Here is a 17,757-nt window from a genome sequence, read left to right as displayed (position 1 = left end):
CTGTCCCTCTTGTGACTGTACCCTCAGCATATGTCACAGGGTCTGGAACATGGGGGGGGGGGTACGGTAAATACCTGCATGATGGACAGATTACTGTGAAGCTGTAGGCCAGTCCCCACCTTAGTCTCATTAACCCGGTATCTGTCCCTCTTGTGACTGTACCCTCAGCATATGTCACAGGGTCTGGAACATGGGGGGGGGGTACGGTAAATACCTGCATGATGGACAGATTACTGTGAAGCTGTAGGCCAGTCCCCACCTTAGTCTCATTAACCCGGTGCTACAGAAGTACCACTTCTCTAAAAACAGCAGCCCAAAATCTACAGGTTGGCTATGAAAAACACACAACAATTTTCAGCATCACTTGAATCAGGTGGCACCATCAAGCAAACACAGGACTGTTTAGCTCCACAACCCATTGTGGAGCATGAGGAGGGGTCTGGGACGGTTCCAAAAACACGAGGCCTTTTTTCAGTTGTTATGGGCAAACCATGACTAATTTCATTAATTTTCCTTCTTAGTTCCAACTACGGGCTACTTAGAGTAAGCTTCTAAATGAAGATCATTAAAAGTTGGCATTTGGATACTAAAATTAGCATGTCAACTCTACTAAAACTCTACGTCAGTGTTCCACTAGGAAGCCTGGCTGCCCCGAAACCCCTGGCAACCTGGCAAAACTCCCATGTGTGCCCACGTGCCAACGGCTGGAATTCCCACTATTTGCAGGAAGGCGGCTTTGTTAGCAGTGAATTATCAGCCTTATGTGGAGTTGGTCATGCTGCTATTCTTGCCTTTTTTTTACTTTTAATAAATTACTTTTAGTTTAGCTTTATTATTATCAAGTCAGTTTGTTTGGGGGTTGGGGGTTAACCTTATAATATTTAGAATATACTGTACTGAAAATACTGTATATTTGCTTTAACATTATTTTGGGCCTATCATTTTCCAGTGACTGAGATGTCAATATATGCATTGTATTTAAGTATTCCATTGCAACAGCAGATGTATATACAACCCACTCAAAATTTTGTTTGTGCAGTGATATTTCACTTGTGACATGTTTGTAAACTGATGCTATTTAAATTACTTGCAACATAATCTCAATACAAGTAAACAAATAGTTTTACATTTATAGGATATTGTTTTATAATACAAGTTCTTGAGTACAAACTCTGCAGTATTTGTATTTTATTTATCTACAGATCATTCTTACTGTGTTTTGTTTCCCAGTTGAAAGCGGGGAGGGCAGATGGGCCCAGAGTCTTTGCACGCCTTAAACTTCTCCATTCAGAGCAAGCAACTGTGCCAATATCTGTGTCATTTTCAAGAAGAACAAATGCTGCCCAAGGGTTCTCCAAACATTTGCAAAATGACATCAGGCCCACCAAGTTTTACCAGAACCAAGGGAAAGCGCCACAAAAGTATACTCTGCCTACAATCCTGCCGCACAAACGACCCCAGCATCTTCCAGCTCCTTTCTTGTCCCAGATTTTTAAATCTCGGCACCAGAAAAAAAAAAGACTGGCCAATTAGCTCAATCAGCAGAGCATGGTGCTGATAACACCAGGTCAAAGCTTCTGATACCCATATGGGCCAGCTGATAAAAAAAAAAACTTGGCCCCAAGATAAGCTGAAGTCTAAGGCATCAACCACCCCTCCTATTCCGACTCCCACTCCCACCCAGAGCCTTGTCCAGAGACAGCTCGTCCCAGCCTCAGACCTAGGAATGGGAGTGTCTGTGGGCTTCGTGGGGTGAGGAGATCTTCCCCGATCCTTTTTATGCTACTCCAGGAGTCTTCTGTGACTTTTCAGGGGCCTTCAGAAGAGCTCAGGGCCTAAACCAGCTGAACCCAGCTTCCCCAAGAAAGTGAATCTGAGCCTGGTGGATCCTGTCCATCCTTCACCCAGAACAGACTCTGGAAAGATGTCCCAGAGGGAGGGTTTGGACTTCCAGACCCAAGTCACCTAAGCGGGCACCAGGTCTCATCCCCACCTCAACCATTCCATTCCAGGCCAGAGGCGTCACAGATTCAACCAGCAAGCCCTGGCTATCTGATGTTTCCTCCCTCTGTTCCCTGGAAAACCCTCCCCTGGCATTCCATACCTAGGGGTCATGTTCTGTTCTGGGAACTGCCAGTGGTGGCAAGAGATGGAGCAGTGGGTGCCAGGGCAGCGAGAGTGCAGCAGAGGCAAGATCCATGGGACTTTGGAGGCTTTGCCAAAGCTCTGGGACTGTTCCCAGATGATGTGAGCCTTCAAGAGTCAGTGCATCTCCCTGGGCAGACTTCTGGGTTTGCTGCAAAATGAAAGACATCAGGCAGACAATGCGCTGAAGCCTCCCTAGCAGCTTAAGCTGAGGGCTAACTATGCAACAGACTCACTCCCTGTGTCTTCCCCCTTCTGCTTAACATGTGCCCTTGTGGAGTGACCAGGATCGAGAAAGCAAGGACTAAGTCACAAGTTCAAGTCCCAGCCTTGCCACAACCTCAGGGTGTCCCCAAGCACTGCAGGCCTCAGTTTCCCCATCTGTAAAATGAGAGAAGTACACAAGATGGACTTGAAGGCTCTTGGTGGCCCTGAACCCTGTGTTTCTTTGAGTGTGTACATTCCCAAACCCACAAAGTTCCTTGTGTTACATGTGTGAACTGCTCTCTAGGATACCCATGTAGCTGTCTGTGTCCTGCCACACATACATGAGGAGTCATGTGGGCCATACTGTGTGTATGTGCTGGGAGGAGGGGAGGCCCCAGAACAATGTCCTCCCTGCATCCCTCCTCAATAGGCGGAAACCACTGGCTTCCTCCCTTTCCTGCCTCCTGCCTCCTGTGTGCCAGCTAGACTGAGGACTGAAAGGAGAGAGGGGATGGGAAAAATCAGCCCAACAGTCCATTAGGTCGATCCTTACTATAACCCTCCCCCCAGGCCAACTGATCTCATTCCAGGGCCTGAGGGACCACACCCATCCCCAGCCTTGTGGGGGTCAGACAAGGAAGGCTCTAGAGGCTCAGAAGTGAGATAAGTCCTCCCCACCCCTCTCTCCTGTCACCCCTCCCACCTAGGCCACCTCATTTCCTCTTCCTCTCCAGCCCAATGCACACTGACCAGCACAGGCTGAGCCATCAGACCCATAGCCACTGACCCCAAGCCCAGCTTGTCCTGGCTGGCCTGGGTCAGCCTCCAGAGTATGGTCTGGCTGGGGCCCCTTTTCCTGCTCCCCATTCTCTTCCTGGCTTCCTGTGTTGGTAAGTCTTCCCCAAGCCCCTACCCCATTCCCAGTCCTCAAGGCTTTGATTTGCCCCCAAGAAACCCTATCACATCATAGAAACAAAGCGAAATGGTGGTTGCTATGGCTGGGGGGTGGGGGACTGGGGAGTGGTTGTTTAATGGGTGTAGAGTTTCGGTTTTACGAAATGAAAACAGTTATGGGATGAACGATGGTGATGGTTGTACAGCATTACAAATGCATATAGTAACACTGAACTTTATGCTTAAAAGTGGTTAAGATGGTAAATTTTATGTTACGTGTATTTTACCACTATAAAAAACTGAAAAAAGAAAGAAACCCTATCATCAGAGCCATCACTTTGATCCATTAGAAAGCAAGATCAGGGCCAGGAAAATCCTGGCAGGTGCTAGAAATCACCGCAGCTTGGGATTTGGGGGAGGGGAAAGAAATGGCCACTGACTGTGTGAGACCTTAGGATCCACAGGGAGCAGCAGGTCCTATGGGCCATGCGGAGTTTTCAGTTGGTGCTCATAGGGTCAGCATGTTAGATTCACTCAATTATTCATTGGAAAAACATTCGCTGAGCACCAACAGTATTCCAGGAGTTTTGCTAAGGGCTGGGCCATTAGTTGAGAGGCTGGCAGTCTCCAGATTTGTACAGAGAGGTTCAATGATGCTGACCTCCTTCGTTATGGAGTTGTGTTATGGGGTTTAAATGAGTAACACAGGCTGAGTGCCTGGTGCTTACTTAGGGTTTCTGAATATGTGGTGGCTTCAGTCTGCTGGTGAGAGGATTAGAACTCACAGGCTGCCTTTAAGTGGTTCATAGTCTAGAGAGGAACACAGGACATGGGGTGAGGATTAAACAGAGACATACACGGAGCACTGGGCAGGAGGAGTCAGCTTACTCTGGGTCTGGTTAAGTAGACGATTTCATTATGAGGGGTGGTCTTCATTCCAGGCATCCAGAACAATAAATTCAAGTGTCAGAGGCATGGAAGGACATGGGAGAGAAGCTTCATGTGGAGAAAGCAGCAGGAGGGGCAGAGTGTGAGCAGAGGGGCTCAGGAGCATGCATCTTATCCTGAGGGCAATGGGGAGCCATGGGAGGTTGCAGGCAAGAGTCACCAGGTCAGATCTGAGCTTTAGATGGATCACTTTGGAGGATGCGTTGGGGAGAAAGGGGATGAGGCTGTTCGGTTGGTCCAGGTGAGCAAAAATGAGGTATGAACACAGGTGGGCTTGGGAGACAGGAAGAAGTCAAGAAGCTTTTAGGAAACAATTTGCAGAATTCTTTGACTGATTGGGGCAGCCAACACAGTGCCTCAGGATCAGACAATCTGGATCTGCCAGTTAATAACTGCATGACCTTAGGTAAGTCACTTAACTTCTCTGAGCCTTCTTTCCGTAGCTATAAAATAGGAATAATGGTACCCACCTCCCAGGACAGTCAGGATGATAAAACAAGAGGACATTACTAAAGTTCCTGGTATACAACTGACGTCCAATAAACCATTAATTATTCCGACAGTGGGAGTATGAGATGACTCCACCGTTGGTGTCTCAGGTGGTGAGTGCTGCCCACTGAGTCAGGAACAGGGAAGAGGAGCAGGTTTAGGAAAAGCTGATGGAAATGCAGGTCCAAGCTGAAAGGTAATCCCAGAGTTTTTGACTCAGAGGTGATAGTTAAAGCTAAGGGAGTGGATGAGCTTGCTCAAGGAAGTGTGTAGAATGATTACTGTTACCCTTGTTACCCTCCTCTGTAAATGGAGGAGGATTACCAACTTTGCTGGAGGTTGTGAGACTCCATTGGAAAACAAGTGCTGGGTGCTTGGTAGGCGGTCAGCGAATGCTAGGCTTTCAAAGAATATTAACTGATAAGCTAAGTGGCATTTAAATGAATTAATTACTTGGCAATTTCCAGGTAGCAAAGGAGGGGCTCGGGAGGGCATGGGTCCTGGAGCTGAGACAGGCTCGCAGCCTCTCCATGTCTGGCCTGGATGCCTCACATGTCCTGCTTCAGCCATACCAAATCCGACAGTCCCTTCCCCATACCATAATATTCTTCATTCCGTGACTTTACCCAGGCTGTTCCCTCAGTCTAAAATGCCCAGGCTCGCAGCCTCTCCATGTCTGGCCTGGATGCCTCACATGTCCTGCTTCAGCCATACCAACTCCGACAGCCCCTTCCCCATACCATAATATTCTTCATTCCGTGACTTTACCCAGGCTGTTCCCTCAGTCTAAAATGCCCTTTCCCGGGCCGGCCCGTGGCTCACTCGGGAGAGTGCGGTGCTGATAACACCAAGGCCCCGGGTTTGGATCCCATATAGGGATGGCCGGTTCGCTTGCTGGCTGAGCGTGGTGCTGACAACACCAAGTCAAGGGTTAAGATCCCCTTACCAGTCATCTTTTTAAAATAAATAAATAAATAAAATAAAATAAATAAAATGCCCTTTCCCTACTCCAGACCTCTCTCCACTGTGTCCTCAAGCTTTACCTCCCAGGAAGCATCTCTTCAGCCCGCTACCTCCCCCTTTGCTGGGTCTGATGCCCCTTCTCTGTGCTCCAAGCACAGCCCCCTGCACTTAGCAGCTATGTCCACGTCTGTCCCCCCAACAAGGCAGGGAGCTCTTTGGAAGGCAAAGACCAAGATCCACCTTGTTCTTGGACTCCTCTGTGTCCATCTAGGCCCCAGGCCTGCCTCCTGTCTCTCGGCCTGGCCCCAGCTTGCTTCATTTCTGCTCCACAACCACCTAGTTGCAGAACCCAGCCTCTCCCATCTTCGATCCCAGTGCGCAAAGCATTTCTAGATTTCTGTGGTGGTGAAGAGGGGGACCCTTCACAACACTTCTGTTCGACACTTCTGTTCAGCTCTCCTAGCCTGGACCCTGGAAGGTGGGGGGCGGGGAGAAGTGGCTCCCGGGCAACCTTTGCAGAGCAGTTTTAGAGACAAGTGGAGAAAGGGGACTGATAGGGAATAAAGCAAGGAAACAGAGACAGGGAGCATAGATCATTCTTTCCAAAGCTGGGCTGTAAAAGGAAGTCACCCGGCAGGAGAAAGGAGGGGATGTAGAACCAGAGAAGGATTTCTGGTTTTCTTTCTGGTCTTTTAGGATGAAGACCCTTGAGGGAAAGGGGCTAGTGCACATGGAAGGGGAAAGGAGGGGGATGGAAAAGCCTGATAAAGTGAAGTGCCTTTGGGGTCTTAGGGAAGGGCAGGGGGAGGAAGAGGGGTGAAGGTGGTGGACACTCTTCAGAAGAGGCGGTGGAACAGGAAGATCCGAGGACTGGGGGCTCCTGGGGTAGCAGAGTTGGTTGGAACTAGGGCATCCCGTCACTGGTCACCGGTGTCCCGGCCCCAGGCGCGGCGGCTGACCTGACGCTGCTGGCCAACCTGCGCTTCACCGACCCCCAGCGTTTCTTCCTGACCTGCGTGTCCGGGGAGCCCGGGGCGGGGAGGGGCTCGGACGCCTGGGGCCCGGCCCTGCTGCTGGAGAAGGACAACCGCATCGTGCGCCCCCTCCCGCCCGGCCAGCCCCTGCACCTGGCGCGCAACGGCTCGCACCAGGTCACGCTGCGCGGCTTCTCCAAGCCCTCGGACCTGGTGGGCGTCTTCTCCTGCCTGGGCGGCGCCGGGGCGCGGCGCACGCGCGTCGTCTACGTGCACAACAGCCCGGGAGGTGAGCCTGGCCCACGGGGGTGGGGGGCGCCCAGGGGCCCGCCCGGACCGCTGACCCTCCGCTCCTCCCCGCAGCCCACCTGCTCCCGGACAAGGTCACGCACACAGTGAACAGAGGCGACACGGCTGTGCTTTCCGCACACGTGCACAAGGAGAAGCAGGCAGATGTGATCTGGAAGAGGAACGGTGAGGGGCTTTTGAACTGGTTGGGCAGGTAGACCCACGGTTCTGGCGCCCCAACACCTCTGTGGCCCTTAGGATACTCCACTTTGGCCCCTTACACAGCCATCCCCCTGATACATCCGTTTTACCCTCCTGGCCACCCTCCGCTGCCACTCCTCTGATCTGAACCAGGTCCCATGCAGGCACCGTCTCATCTCTAGCTAGAGCTGCCATCCTCCTATACTCAGAGGACCAGGGGCCTGTGATCAACTACCTCCTTCCCTGTTACCCCCAAATAAGCACTGTGTTAAACCCTCATCTTTGACTGTCCTCTAGGAGTTAGCAGGTGCTGTCACATAGCCCACCTGGTGGAGAGCAGCAGTCCCCATGGGGAAGAAGAGAACTGGTAACAGCTCCCAGCACAGGCGGGGCAAAGTCTAGCCTCTCCCAAAGATCTGCTCAGCCCAGATCCTTGATGCCCAAGACAGACCCGTGCTGAGTCCTGGGCAGACCTGTGGGATCCCAGCCCCAGGCCTGCCCTCCACCATGACAGTATCAGGCCCTTTGGCCACCCCATGAGAGGAAGCTGTTTTCCTTTATGACCCCAAAGATTCCTGACTCAGCCCTGATACCCACAACCCTTTGGCTGACTCTGGCATCCTTGAGCTCCTGAGGGAGAAGGACCCTTGCCTTGGGCCAAGGGGTTTGCCTCCTGAGCGCCAAGCCCCCTGAATTGACAGGAGATATGGAAAGAGGCAGGTAGACCTGGGTCTCTAGAGTCTGTGTTCAGTCCTGAGCAAAGAGCCAAGAAGGGAGTGGAGCAGGGACTCAGACACTTTTCTAATATTGGGATCTGCAGGTCCCAGAGGGAGAGGCTCAGGGGAGAGACCCCAGAGTAGAGAGACAGCACCTGAATTGTGCCCAAAAGGAGAAGTGGGGAGACAAAGAGGGAAGGATGAGCATTGCAGGAGGAAGGGCTGATAAGGGCAAAGGCGGGAGAATCCCAAATGCAGCTGTGTTTCCAGAAGAGAAGCAGTTCAGGAATGGCAGGAGTCAGCAGGGTGTGGGGAGGTGTGGGGCTAGAGGCCTCAGCAGTGGCCAAATGGTGAAAAGGGTGTGCTATGGAGTTGGCGTTGTCCTGAGGGCAGTGGAGAACTATGAGAGTTTACGAAGGCGAGTTGAGTTACAGAGGAATGTGTGGTAGAAAAATCCCACTGGCTGCTGAGTGGAGGACAGATGTGAAAGGGCAAGGCTGGAGGCAGAGAGCCTGCTTAAGAGGCCACTGGAGGCAGGGACCAGGGAGGTGGCGGTGGGCACGGGGAGAAGTGCACTAGCTTAGGAGATGAGCAGGAGGTAGACTGAACAGGACTTGGTGATTTACTGGGCGGTGAGAGGAGCACGAAGAAGAGGATGCTTCTGAGCTTTCTGGTTTGGGTACAAAGCTGTTGCTGGTACCTCCTCCAGGTCCGATCACTGTGCATGGGGCACACTGGTGTGACCTGGGTGGAGGTGGGCAGAGGGAGGTGACAACGGCCCTCCTGGGTGCTGAGGCCCTGACCTGTTTATGCCCCAGGTTCCTACATCCAAACCCTGGACTGGAAGGAGGCGCAGGAAAGACAGTTCCTGCTGCGGCTCCCAAATGTGCAGCCACTATCAAGCGGCATCTACAGTGCAACCTACCTGGAAGCCAGCCCCCTAGGCAGCGCCTTCTTTCGGCTCATCGTGCGGGGTCAGGGGCAGAGGGAAGAGGTTATGGGTGGGCATGGGGGGCTAGGAGCACTATGGGTACTTCCTGTGGGTCCCTTAGATCCCCTAGGTCCCTCTCATCGTGCGGGGTCAGGGGCAGAGGGAAGAGGTTATGGGTGGGCATGGGGGGCTAGGAGCCCTATGGGTACTTCCTGTGGGTCCCTTAGATCCCCTAGGTCCCCAGAGTTACCCCAGTCCCCCGCAGCAGTAGTCCAGTGGCTGAAGGTCAGTTGCTTTCCTCCANAGGCTCGCAGCCTCTCCATGTCTGGCCTGGATGCCTCACATGTCCTGCTTCAGCCATACCAAATCCGACAGTCCCTTCCCCATACCATAATATTCTTCATTCCGTGACTTTACCCAGGCTGTTCCCTCAGTCTAAAATGCCCTTTCCCGGGCCGGCCCGTGGCTCACTCGGGAGAGTGCGGTGCTGATAACACCAAGGCCCCGGGTTTGGAACCCATATAGGGATGGCCGGTTCGCTTGCTGGCTGAGCGTGGTGCTGACAACACCAAGTCAAGGGTTAAGATCCCCTTACCAGTCATCTTTTTAAAATAAATAAATAAATAAAATAAAATAAATAAAATGCCCTTTCCCTACTCCAGACCTCTCTCCACTGTGTCCTCAAGCTTTACCTCCCAGGAAGCATCTCTTCAGCCCGCTACCTCCCCCTTTGCTGGGTCTGATGCCCCTTCTCTGTGCTCCAAGCACAGCCCCCTGCACTTAGCAGCTATGTCCACGTCTGTCCCCCCAACAAGGCAGGGAGCTCTTTGGAAGGCAAAGACCAAGATCCACCTTGTTCTTGGACTCCTCTGTGTCCATCTAGGCCCCAGGCCTGCCTCCTGTCTCTCGGCCTGGCCCCAGCTTGCTTCATTTCTGCTCCACAACCACCTAGTTGCAGAACCCAGCCTCTCCCATCTTCGATCCCAGTGCGCAAAGCATTTCTAGATTTCTGTGGTGGTGAAGAGGGGGACCCTTCACAACACTTCTGTTCGACACTTCTGTTCAGCTCTCCTAGCCTGGACCCTGGAAGGTGGGGGGCGGGGAGAAGTGGCTCCCGGGCAACCTTTGCAGAGCAGTTTTAGAGACAAGTGGAGAAAGGGGACTGATAGGGAATAAAGCAAGGAAACAGAGACAGGGAGCATAGATCATTCTTTCCAAAGCTGGGCTGTAAAAGGAAGTCACCCGGCAGGAGAAAGGAGGGGATGTAGAACCAGAGAAGGATTTCTGGTTTTCTTTCTGGTCTTTTAGGATGAAGACCCTTGAGGGAAAGGGGCTAGTGCACATGGAAGGGGAAAGGAGGGGGATGGAAAAGCCTGATAAAGTGAAGTGCCTTTGGGGTCTTAGGGAAGGGCAGGGGGAGGAAGAGGGGTGAAGGTGGTGGACACTCTTCAGAAGAGGCGGTGGAACAGGAAGATCCGAGGACTGGGGGCTCCTGGGGTAGCAGAGTTGGTTGGAACTAGGGCATCCCGTCACTGGTCACCGGTGTCCCGGCCCCAGGCGCGGCGGCTGACCTGACGCTGCTGGCCAACCTGCGCTTCACCGACCCCCAGCGTTTCTTCCTGACCTGCGTGTCCGGGGAGCCCGGGGCGGGGAGGGGCTCGGACGCCTGGGGCCCGGCCCTGCTGCTGGAGAAGGACAACCGCATCGTGCGCACCCTCCCGCCCGGCCAGCCCCTGCACCTGGCGCGCAACGGCTCGCACCAGGTCACGCTGCGCGGCTTCTCCAAGCCCTCGGACCTGGTGGGCGTCTTCTCCTGCCTGGGCGGCGCCGGGGCGCGGCGCACGCGCGTCGTCTACGTGCACAACAGCCCGGGAGGTGAGCCTGGCCCACGGGGGTGGGGGGCGCCCAGGGGCCCGCCCGGACCGCTGACCCTCCGCTCCTCCCCGCAGCCCACCTGCTCCCGGACAAGGTCACGCACACAGTGAACAGAGGCGACACGGCTGTGCTTTCCGCACACGTGCACAAGGAGAAGCAGGCAGATGTGATCTGGAAGAGGAACGGTGAGGGGCTTTTGAACTGGTTGGGCAGGTAGACCTACGGTTCTGGCGCCCCAACACCTCTGTGGCCCTTAGGATACTCCACTTTGGCCCCTTACACAGCCATCCCCCTGATACATCCGTTTTACCCTCCTGGCCACCCTCCGCTGCCACTCCTCTGATCTGAACCAGGTCCCATGCAGGCACCGTCTCATCTCTAGCTAGAGCTGCCATCCTCCTATACTCAGAGGACCAGGGGCCTGTGATCAACTACCTCCTTCCCTGTTACCCCCAAATAAGCACTGTGTTAAACCCTCATCTTTGACTGTCCTCTAGGAGTTAGCAGGTGCTGTCACATAGCCCACCTGGTGGAGAGCAGCAGTCCCCATGGGGAAGAAGAGAACTGGTAACAGCTCCCAGCACAGGCGGGGCAAAGTCTAGCCTCTCCCAAAGATCTGCTCAGCCCAGATCCTTGATGCCCAAGACAGACCCGTGCTGAGTCCTGGGCAGACCTGTGGGATCCCAGCCCCAGGCCTGCCCTCCACCATGACAGTATCAGGCCCTTTGGCCACCCCATGAGAGGAAGCTGTTTTCCTTTATGACCCCAAAGATTCCTGACTCAGCCCTGATACCCACAACCCTTTGGCTGACTCTGGCATCCTTGAGCTCCTGAGGGAGAAGGACCCTTGCCTTGGGCCAAGGGGTTTGCCTCCTGAGCGCCAAGCCCCCTGAATTGACAGGAGATATGGAAAGAGGCAGGTAGACCTGGGTCTCTAGAGTCTGTGTTCAGTCCTGAGCAAAGAGCCAAGAAGGGAGTGGAGCAGGGACTCAGACACTTTTCTAATATTGGGATCTGCAGGTCCCAGAGGGAGAGGCTCAGGGGAGAGACCCCAGAGTAGAGAGACAGCACCTGAATTGTGCCCAAAAGGAGAAGTGGGGAGACAAAGAGGGAAGGATGAGCATTGCAGGAGGAAGGGCTGATAAGGGCAAAGGCGGGAGAATCCCAAATGCAGCTGTGTTTCCAGAAGAGAAGCAGTTCAGGAATGGCAGGAGTCAGCAGGGTGTGGGGAGGTGTGGGGCTAGAGGCCTCAGCAGTGGCCAAATGGTGAAAAGGGTGTGCTATGGAGTTGGCGTTGTCCTGAGGGCAGTGGAGAACTATGAGAGTTTACGAAGGCGAGTTGAGTTACAGAGGAATGTGTGGTAGAAAAATCCCACTGGCTGCTGAGTGGAGGACAGATGTGAAAGGGCAAGGCTGGAGGCAGAGAGCCTGCTTAAGAGGCCACTGGAGGCAGGGACCAGGGAGGTGGCGGTGGGCACGGGGAGAAGTGCACTAGCTTAGGAGATGAGCAGGAGGTAGACTGAACAGGACTTGGTGATTTACTGGGCGGTGAGAGGAGCACGAAGAAGAGGATGCTTCTGAGCTTTCTGGTTTGGGTACAAAGCTGTTGCTGGTACCTCCTCCAGGTCCGATCACTGTGCATGGGGCACACTGGTGTGACCTGGGTGGAGGTGGGCAGAGGGAGGTGACAACGGCCCTCCTGGGTGCTGAGGCCCTGACCTGTTTATGCCCCAGGTTCCTACATCCAAACCCTGGACTGGAAGGAGGCGCAGGAAAGACAGTTCCTGCTGCGGCTCCCAAATGTGCAGCCACTATCAAGCGGCATCTACAGTGCAACCTACCTGGAAGCCAGCCCCCTAGGCAGCGCCTTCTTTCGGCTCATCGTGCGGGGTCAGGGGCAGAGGGAAGAGGTTATGGGTGGGCATGGGGGGCTAGGAGCCCTATGGGTACTTCCTGTGGGTCCCTTAGATCCCCTAGGTCCCCAGAGTTACCCCAGTCCCCCGCAGCAGTAGTCCAGTGGCTGAAGGTCAGTTGCTTTCCTCCAGGCTGTGGGGCTGGGCACTGGGGACCAGGCTGTGCCAAGGAATGCCCAGGCTGCCTGCATGGAGGTGTCTGCCATGACCATGACGGCGAGTGTGTGTGCCCCCCTGGGTTCACTGGCACCCGCTGTGAGCAGGGTAAGGAGGAGGGGAGCTAGGACCAGTAGGAGGGGATGCCTGACTGGGGGGAGACCCTAGAACCATGGGGGATGGAGCTTTTAGGGTGAGGATGCCTGGTAGGTTCTGGACCCCAGGGCCCAGCAGAGGCCCATACACCCCCACACCCTCTTTCTAGCCTGCAGAGAGGGCCGTTTTGGGCAGAGCTGCCAGGAACAGTGCCCAGGCACATCAGGCTGCCGGGGCCTCACCTTCTGCCTTCCAGACCCCTACGGCTGTTCTTGTGGATCTGGCTGGAAAGGAAGCCAGTGCCAGGAAGGTATGGACTTAACCCCACTGCTGGCCACAATCTTGACCTGTACCCTTCACTCTGACCCTGATTTCCACACCTAGCCCTCCACAGTCCCCGTGCTCACCTGACAGTGCCCCTCTACTCATCCTGTTGTACAACCCTCGCCCCATCAGTGCCCTCATTGCCCCTCTAACCACACCTCATCTGTTCCAGCCTGTGCCCCTGGTCACTTTGGGGCTGATTGCCGCCTCCAGTGCCAGTGTCAGAATGGCGGCACTTGTGACCGGTTCAGCGGCTGTGTCTGCCCCTCTGGATGGCATGGAGTGCACTGCGAGAAGTCAGGTATGAGCGCCAGGGTCTCTGAGACCCCTCGACATAAGTCAGCCTTCACCAAACAACCTCCTTGAATCAGAAGAGACTTGCCCCTCCTTCCCTGTTAATGGTCCAAGTCCTGCCCTCAGGAATTCACCACTCAGCCATCCAGACGTGACGGGCAGCAGCCCAGAGTGCATGGGAGCCCAGAGGAGGCCCCTGACCAGTCTGAGCGGGTCAGGGAAGTCCCTGGGAGGAGGTGAGACCTGAGATAGGATATGAAAGACAGGAGAGAGATGGCTTGGGAAAGAGCGTGGGGAAAGTCCAGGGTTTGAGGACTCAGGCTTGGGCAGCAGGACAGTGGAGTAGGGGCCAAAAGAGGTCAGATCCTAGGGCCTTTGAATGCCAGGCCAGAGGGTTTGCACTTAACATGACAGGGGCAAGAGGGAATTGTTGAAGAGGTACTAGGTGGTCAGATTTGTGCTTGAGAAGGGACCCTTACTCCTGGGTGGAGAATGGAAGGAGGAGACCCTGGGGGAGCCTGTAACTGGGGACCAGAATGAATGCAGCCTAAACTAGTGTTTTAGCTGTGAGGATGGGGGGGGGGGCTGCTCACAGGTATCAGAGGATATTTGGAAGTGTGTGTTGGGAGGACATAGGAGGTGGACTCTACGGCTGCTCGGATCTGGGGCAGAGTGCTAGAAGAGTCATGCAGGACTAGGCTGGCTTCCAGACGGAGTCACTGGGTAGATAGTGGTGCCTCCACTGAGATGCAGAGCACAGGACAAGGAGCACCTTTGGTGGCCCCATGTCTGCCCCACGGGAGCTCCAGGATGAGTGTCCTCTCTCTCCCCAGACCGGATCCCCCAGATCCTCAACGTGGCCTCAGAACTGGAGTTCAACTTAGAGACGATGCCCCGGATCAACTGTGCAGCCGCAGGGAACCCCTTCCCAGTACGGGGCAGCATGGAGCTACGCAAGCCAGACGGCACCGTGCTCCTGGTCAGCCCCAATGACCCCTCACCCACTGGCCCCCCAATCCCACCAGCTTCACAGGTGATCCCTCAGAACCTTCCACAGGCCCTACGTGCTGGCCTGACCATGGCTCAAATGGTGTCAGGCTGATTGGTGAGGGGCTGCCACCAGACCTCTGTCCCATTGTCAGCCCAGACAGACAATGTGTACCTGCCACAAGGGTGCACATTCTCTGTGGTCTGTCCACTTCCCCTGTCTCTTTTAGTCCACCAAGGCCATTGTGGAGCCAGATAGGACCACAGCTGAATTCGAGGTGCCCCGCTTGGCTCTTGGAGACAGTGGGTTCTGGGAGTGTCGTGTGTCCACATCTGGTGGCCAAGACAGCTGGTGCTTCAAGGTCAATGTCAAAGGTCAGTGATATCCTGGGCCCTAGAGGATGAACAGTGAGCAGAGTAGGCACTAGCCGATGTTGCTCAGACTGGGAATCCTAGCAGGAAGGGCAAGGGCATCTAAGGTCACAGCCCAGAAATTGGCAACGAAGAGGGCTGTAGTCAACCAAGGGTCTGGACTGAGCAGTGCCAATACTGGGGCACAGCTTAGTCCCATCTGGAAAGGACCTGTCATGCTCCAGAAACTGGGGACACCCTCCAGACTCACCCTCCCTCCTGCCTAGCCATGCTTTCCAGCTTCCCCCATCACCACCACACACATACAAGTGTGCCTTTAACTCTGCCTCTGGAATGCCACTTCTGTGAGTCACCCCACACGGGCACTTAGTGCTGGGACAGGGGAGTGCATGGGGCTGTGGAGCTCAGACAGTAGCCTGCCTGGCTTCCCAGAGGTGGTGCATGCACAGGAGGCTGCCAGGTGAATAAGGAGGGAACACCAGTGCCCAGGACGGCTCAGAGCAGAGCACCCCCACCCTGGTCTAGGTAGCCCTTTACCTTCTCCAGCCTTGGCCATTCACACCCTGCCACCCCTTGGCCCTGCTTTCCCTCTGTTCTCTCTTACCATCCTCTCACTATCACACTGCGTCCCTGTTCCTCCCCAGCCCCCACCCCACTCCTTTACATCCCTCTCCACCACCAGGCTCCACCTCCAGCCTTTCTCTTCTCACTGTCTCTGGGCTTTGGACCCAGACGCCCTGGGTTTGAATCCTCTCTCTACAAATTCCTACCTCCATTACCCTAGGCAAATTACCTAACCTCTCTTAGTTTGTTTCTCTCTCTGTAAAATGGGGATATTGGTGCTTACTTGATAGGGTTACTATGAAGATTAAATTAGATGATGCACTTAAGCATTTAGCCCAGTGCCTGGCACAGGCTGTTTGCTCAATATATGTTGACAATTATTGTTAGTATTTAAAATGTCATCTAGTCCTGAGATTTCAATCTCATTCCCTGGCAATTCTGCAGCCAAGACTCTTTTCCTTACTCCAGACCCATCTGGTGGGACCTCCACAGCGGGGGGCATCTTCAGTGGGGGTCTGGTTCTGAAGTCGTGCCAGTTAACTGGTGTCTGATTCAGGGGCCCACTTTGTATCCAGCCACCTCCTGGACATCCAGTCCCCTGCATGAGCCGTGGCGACCAGGGGCTTCTCAGGATCCAAACTGGACCTTCATCTCCCCCCAAATCAGCACCTCCTGACATTCTCATTGCTGCCTGAAACCCCCTTAGCTCACAACCCTGCGTCCTCCTTGACTGACCTTCCTTCCTTCCTTCCTTTTATCCCTCCTTCCTTCTTTCTGTCCTTCCATCCATCCATTCATCCTTATTAGAAAGTCAACCTAGTAAACGCTTGAGAGAGGCAAGGGAACCCATTAAGGCATTAATGCGAGAATCTGGAGAGAAAAGCTGAGGCTATAACAGGGGCAGTGACCATGAAGGGAGGACACCGGGTGGGAACACAAAAGCTGTTTGGGGGTAAAATCCATTGATTTGAGGTGGCCCGGTCAGACAGACCTGGTTCAAACCCTGGCTCTATCTCCTAGCTGTGTGTCCTTAGATAAGTTATACAATGTCTCTGGGCCTGTTTCTTTGTTCATAATACAGAGGTAATAAGCTCTGTCTGAAAGGTAGTTGTGAGAACTAGAGGTCATGCGTATGAAGTATCAGGGATGAGCAGGTGCCCATCACTGGCACCTTTTTATTTTAATTAAGAGAGTGGTGAAGGGAAGGGGCAAGAACAGGGCAACACCCAGGTGTTTCCCAGCCTTGGGTTCCAGCCTTCTGTCTACCCCACACTGCATGGGCAGAGTGCTCTCCCCCAGACCCCTGGCTGGCCATGTCACTCCCTCACTGAACAGCTTTTGGGACACCCTCATGCCCGTAATGCCGAATCCCCATTTCCCAAGCTGCCCAGGGGCCAGAACTCTATCTTCCCTGGGCCCTGACCACTCTGGTCATCTGTTGAATTGGTCTCCTCCCAGCCCAGAGGGTCCCCAGATCCACACAAAGACCCAGAGGTGTCTTTAATGCCCAGAGCACAGTGTCCTCTCCTTTTTCTGAGGACTGGAGAGGTGATTGAGCCATGCCTTACTCGAGTCTCCTGGCAGTGCCCCCAGTGCCCCTGACTGCACCGCGGCTCCTGGCCAGGCAGAGCCGCCAGCTTGTGGTCTCCCCGCTGGTCTCATTCTCTGGGGATGGACCCATCTCCTCTGTCCGCCTGCACTACCGGCCCCAGGACAGCACTGTGGCCTGGTCCACCATTGTGGGTGAGTGGGGAAGAGCTGGGGGACCGAGGGGGGTTAAAGCAGGACAGGGGTGTCGGGCAGTGATGAGGGGATAAGGTGAGAGTGGAAAGGGAGGGAGGATGGTGTCAGGAGAAGACAGGGGCTGTGGGGAGAAGGGCGGCTTGAGGAAGAGGTTGGGGCTGAGTGCTCTGTGCTGAACCCCCCACCCCAGTGGACCCCAGTGAGAATGTGACCTTAATGAACCTGAGGCCGAAGACAGGATACAGTGTCCGTGTGCAGCTGAGCCGGCCAGGGGAAGGGGGAGAGGGGGCCTGTGGGCCTCCCACCCTCATGACCACAGACTGTCCTGGTGAGAGGCCAAGAGGCATCACTTCCTGTCCCTGAGAAGTTATTGTCCTGCCCACTCAGGGCTGTCATGTCTTGTCCACCCCAGGTGCCCCTGCCTTTCCCATTGGAGGTTGCCCCACCCTGTCCACTGGGTCCGTCCCATCCAGCCCCAAGGGTCCAGTGGACAGTTCTGACCCCTGACCTCTGGCCCCAGAGCCCTTGTTGCAGCCATGGCTGGAGGGCTGGCATGTGGAGGGCCCTGACCGGCTGCGAGTGAGCTGGTCCTTACCCTCGGTGCCTGGGCCACTGGTGGGCGACGGTTTCTTGCTGCGCCTGTGGGACGGGGCGCGGGGGCAGGAGCGGCGGGGGGA

The 17,757-nt window shown here is 54.7% G+C and overlaps 1 protein-coding gene across 1 annotated transcript in view; it reads left to right on the top strand.

The window, feature by feature from the left end:
- Positions 1-3,184: 3,184 nt before the first annotated feature.
- Positions 3,185-17,757, top strand: part of TIE1 (tyrosine kinase with immunoglobulin-like and EGF-like domains 1) — a 24,708-nt gene continuing 10,135 nt past the window's right edge. Inside the window, exons 1-12 of the mRNA XM_008582277.1 lie at positions 3,185-3,242; positions 10,314-10,631; positions 10,706-10,816; positions 12,366-12,521; positions 12,677-12,808; positions 12,966-13,106; positions 13,293-13,421; positions 14,248-14,393; positions 14,632-14,776; positions 16,922-17,080; positions 17,271-17,408; positions 17,601-17,746. Coding sequence (XP_008580499.1) covers positions 3,185-3,242; positions 10,314-10,631; positions 10,706-10,816; positions 12,366-12,521; positions 12,677-12,808; positions 12,966-13,106; positions 13,293-13,421; positions 14,248-14,393; positions 14,632-14,776; positions 16,922-17,080; positions 17,271-17,408; positions 17,601-17,746 — 1,779 coding nt within the window. The remainder of the gene's footprint in view (positions 3,243-10,313; positions 10,632-10,705; positions 10,817-12,365; positions 12,522-12,676; positions 12,809-12,965; positions 13,107-13,292; positions 13,422-14,247; positions 14,394-14,631; positions 14,777-16,921; positions 17,081-17,270; positions 17,409-17,600; positions 17,747-17,757) is intronic.

The sequence above is a fragment of the Galeopterus variegatus genome, unplaced genomic scaffold (genome assembly GCF_000696425.1).
Source record: "Galeopterus variegatus unplaced genomic scaffold, G_variegatus-3.0.2 Scaffold2555, whole genome shotgun sequence".
Taxonomy (NCBI): domain Eukaryota; kingdom Metazoa; phylum Chordata; class Mammalia; order Dermoptera; family Cynocephalidae; genus Galeopterus; species Galeopterus variegatus.
This window is presented reverse-complemented; position numbering and strand designations above follow the sequence as displayed.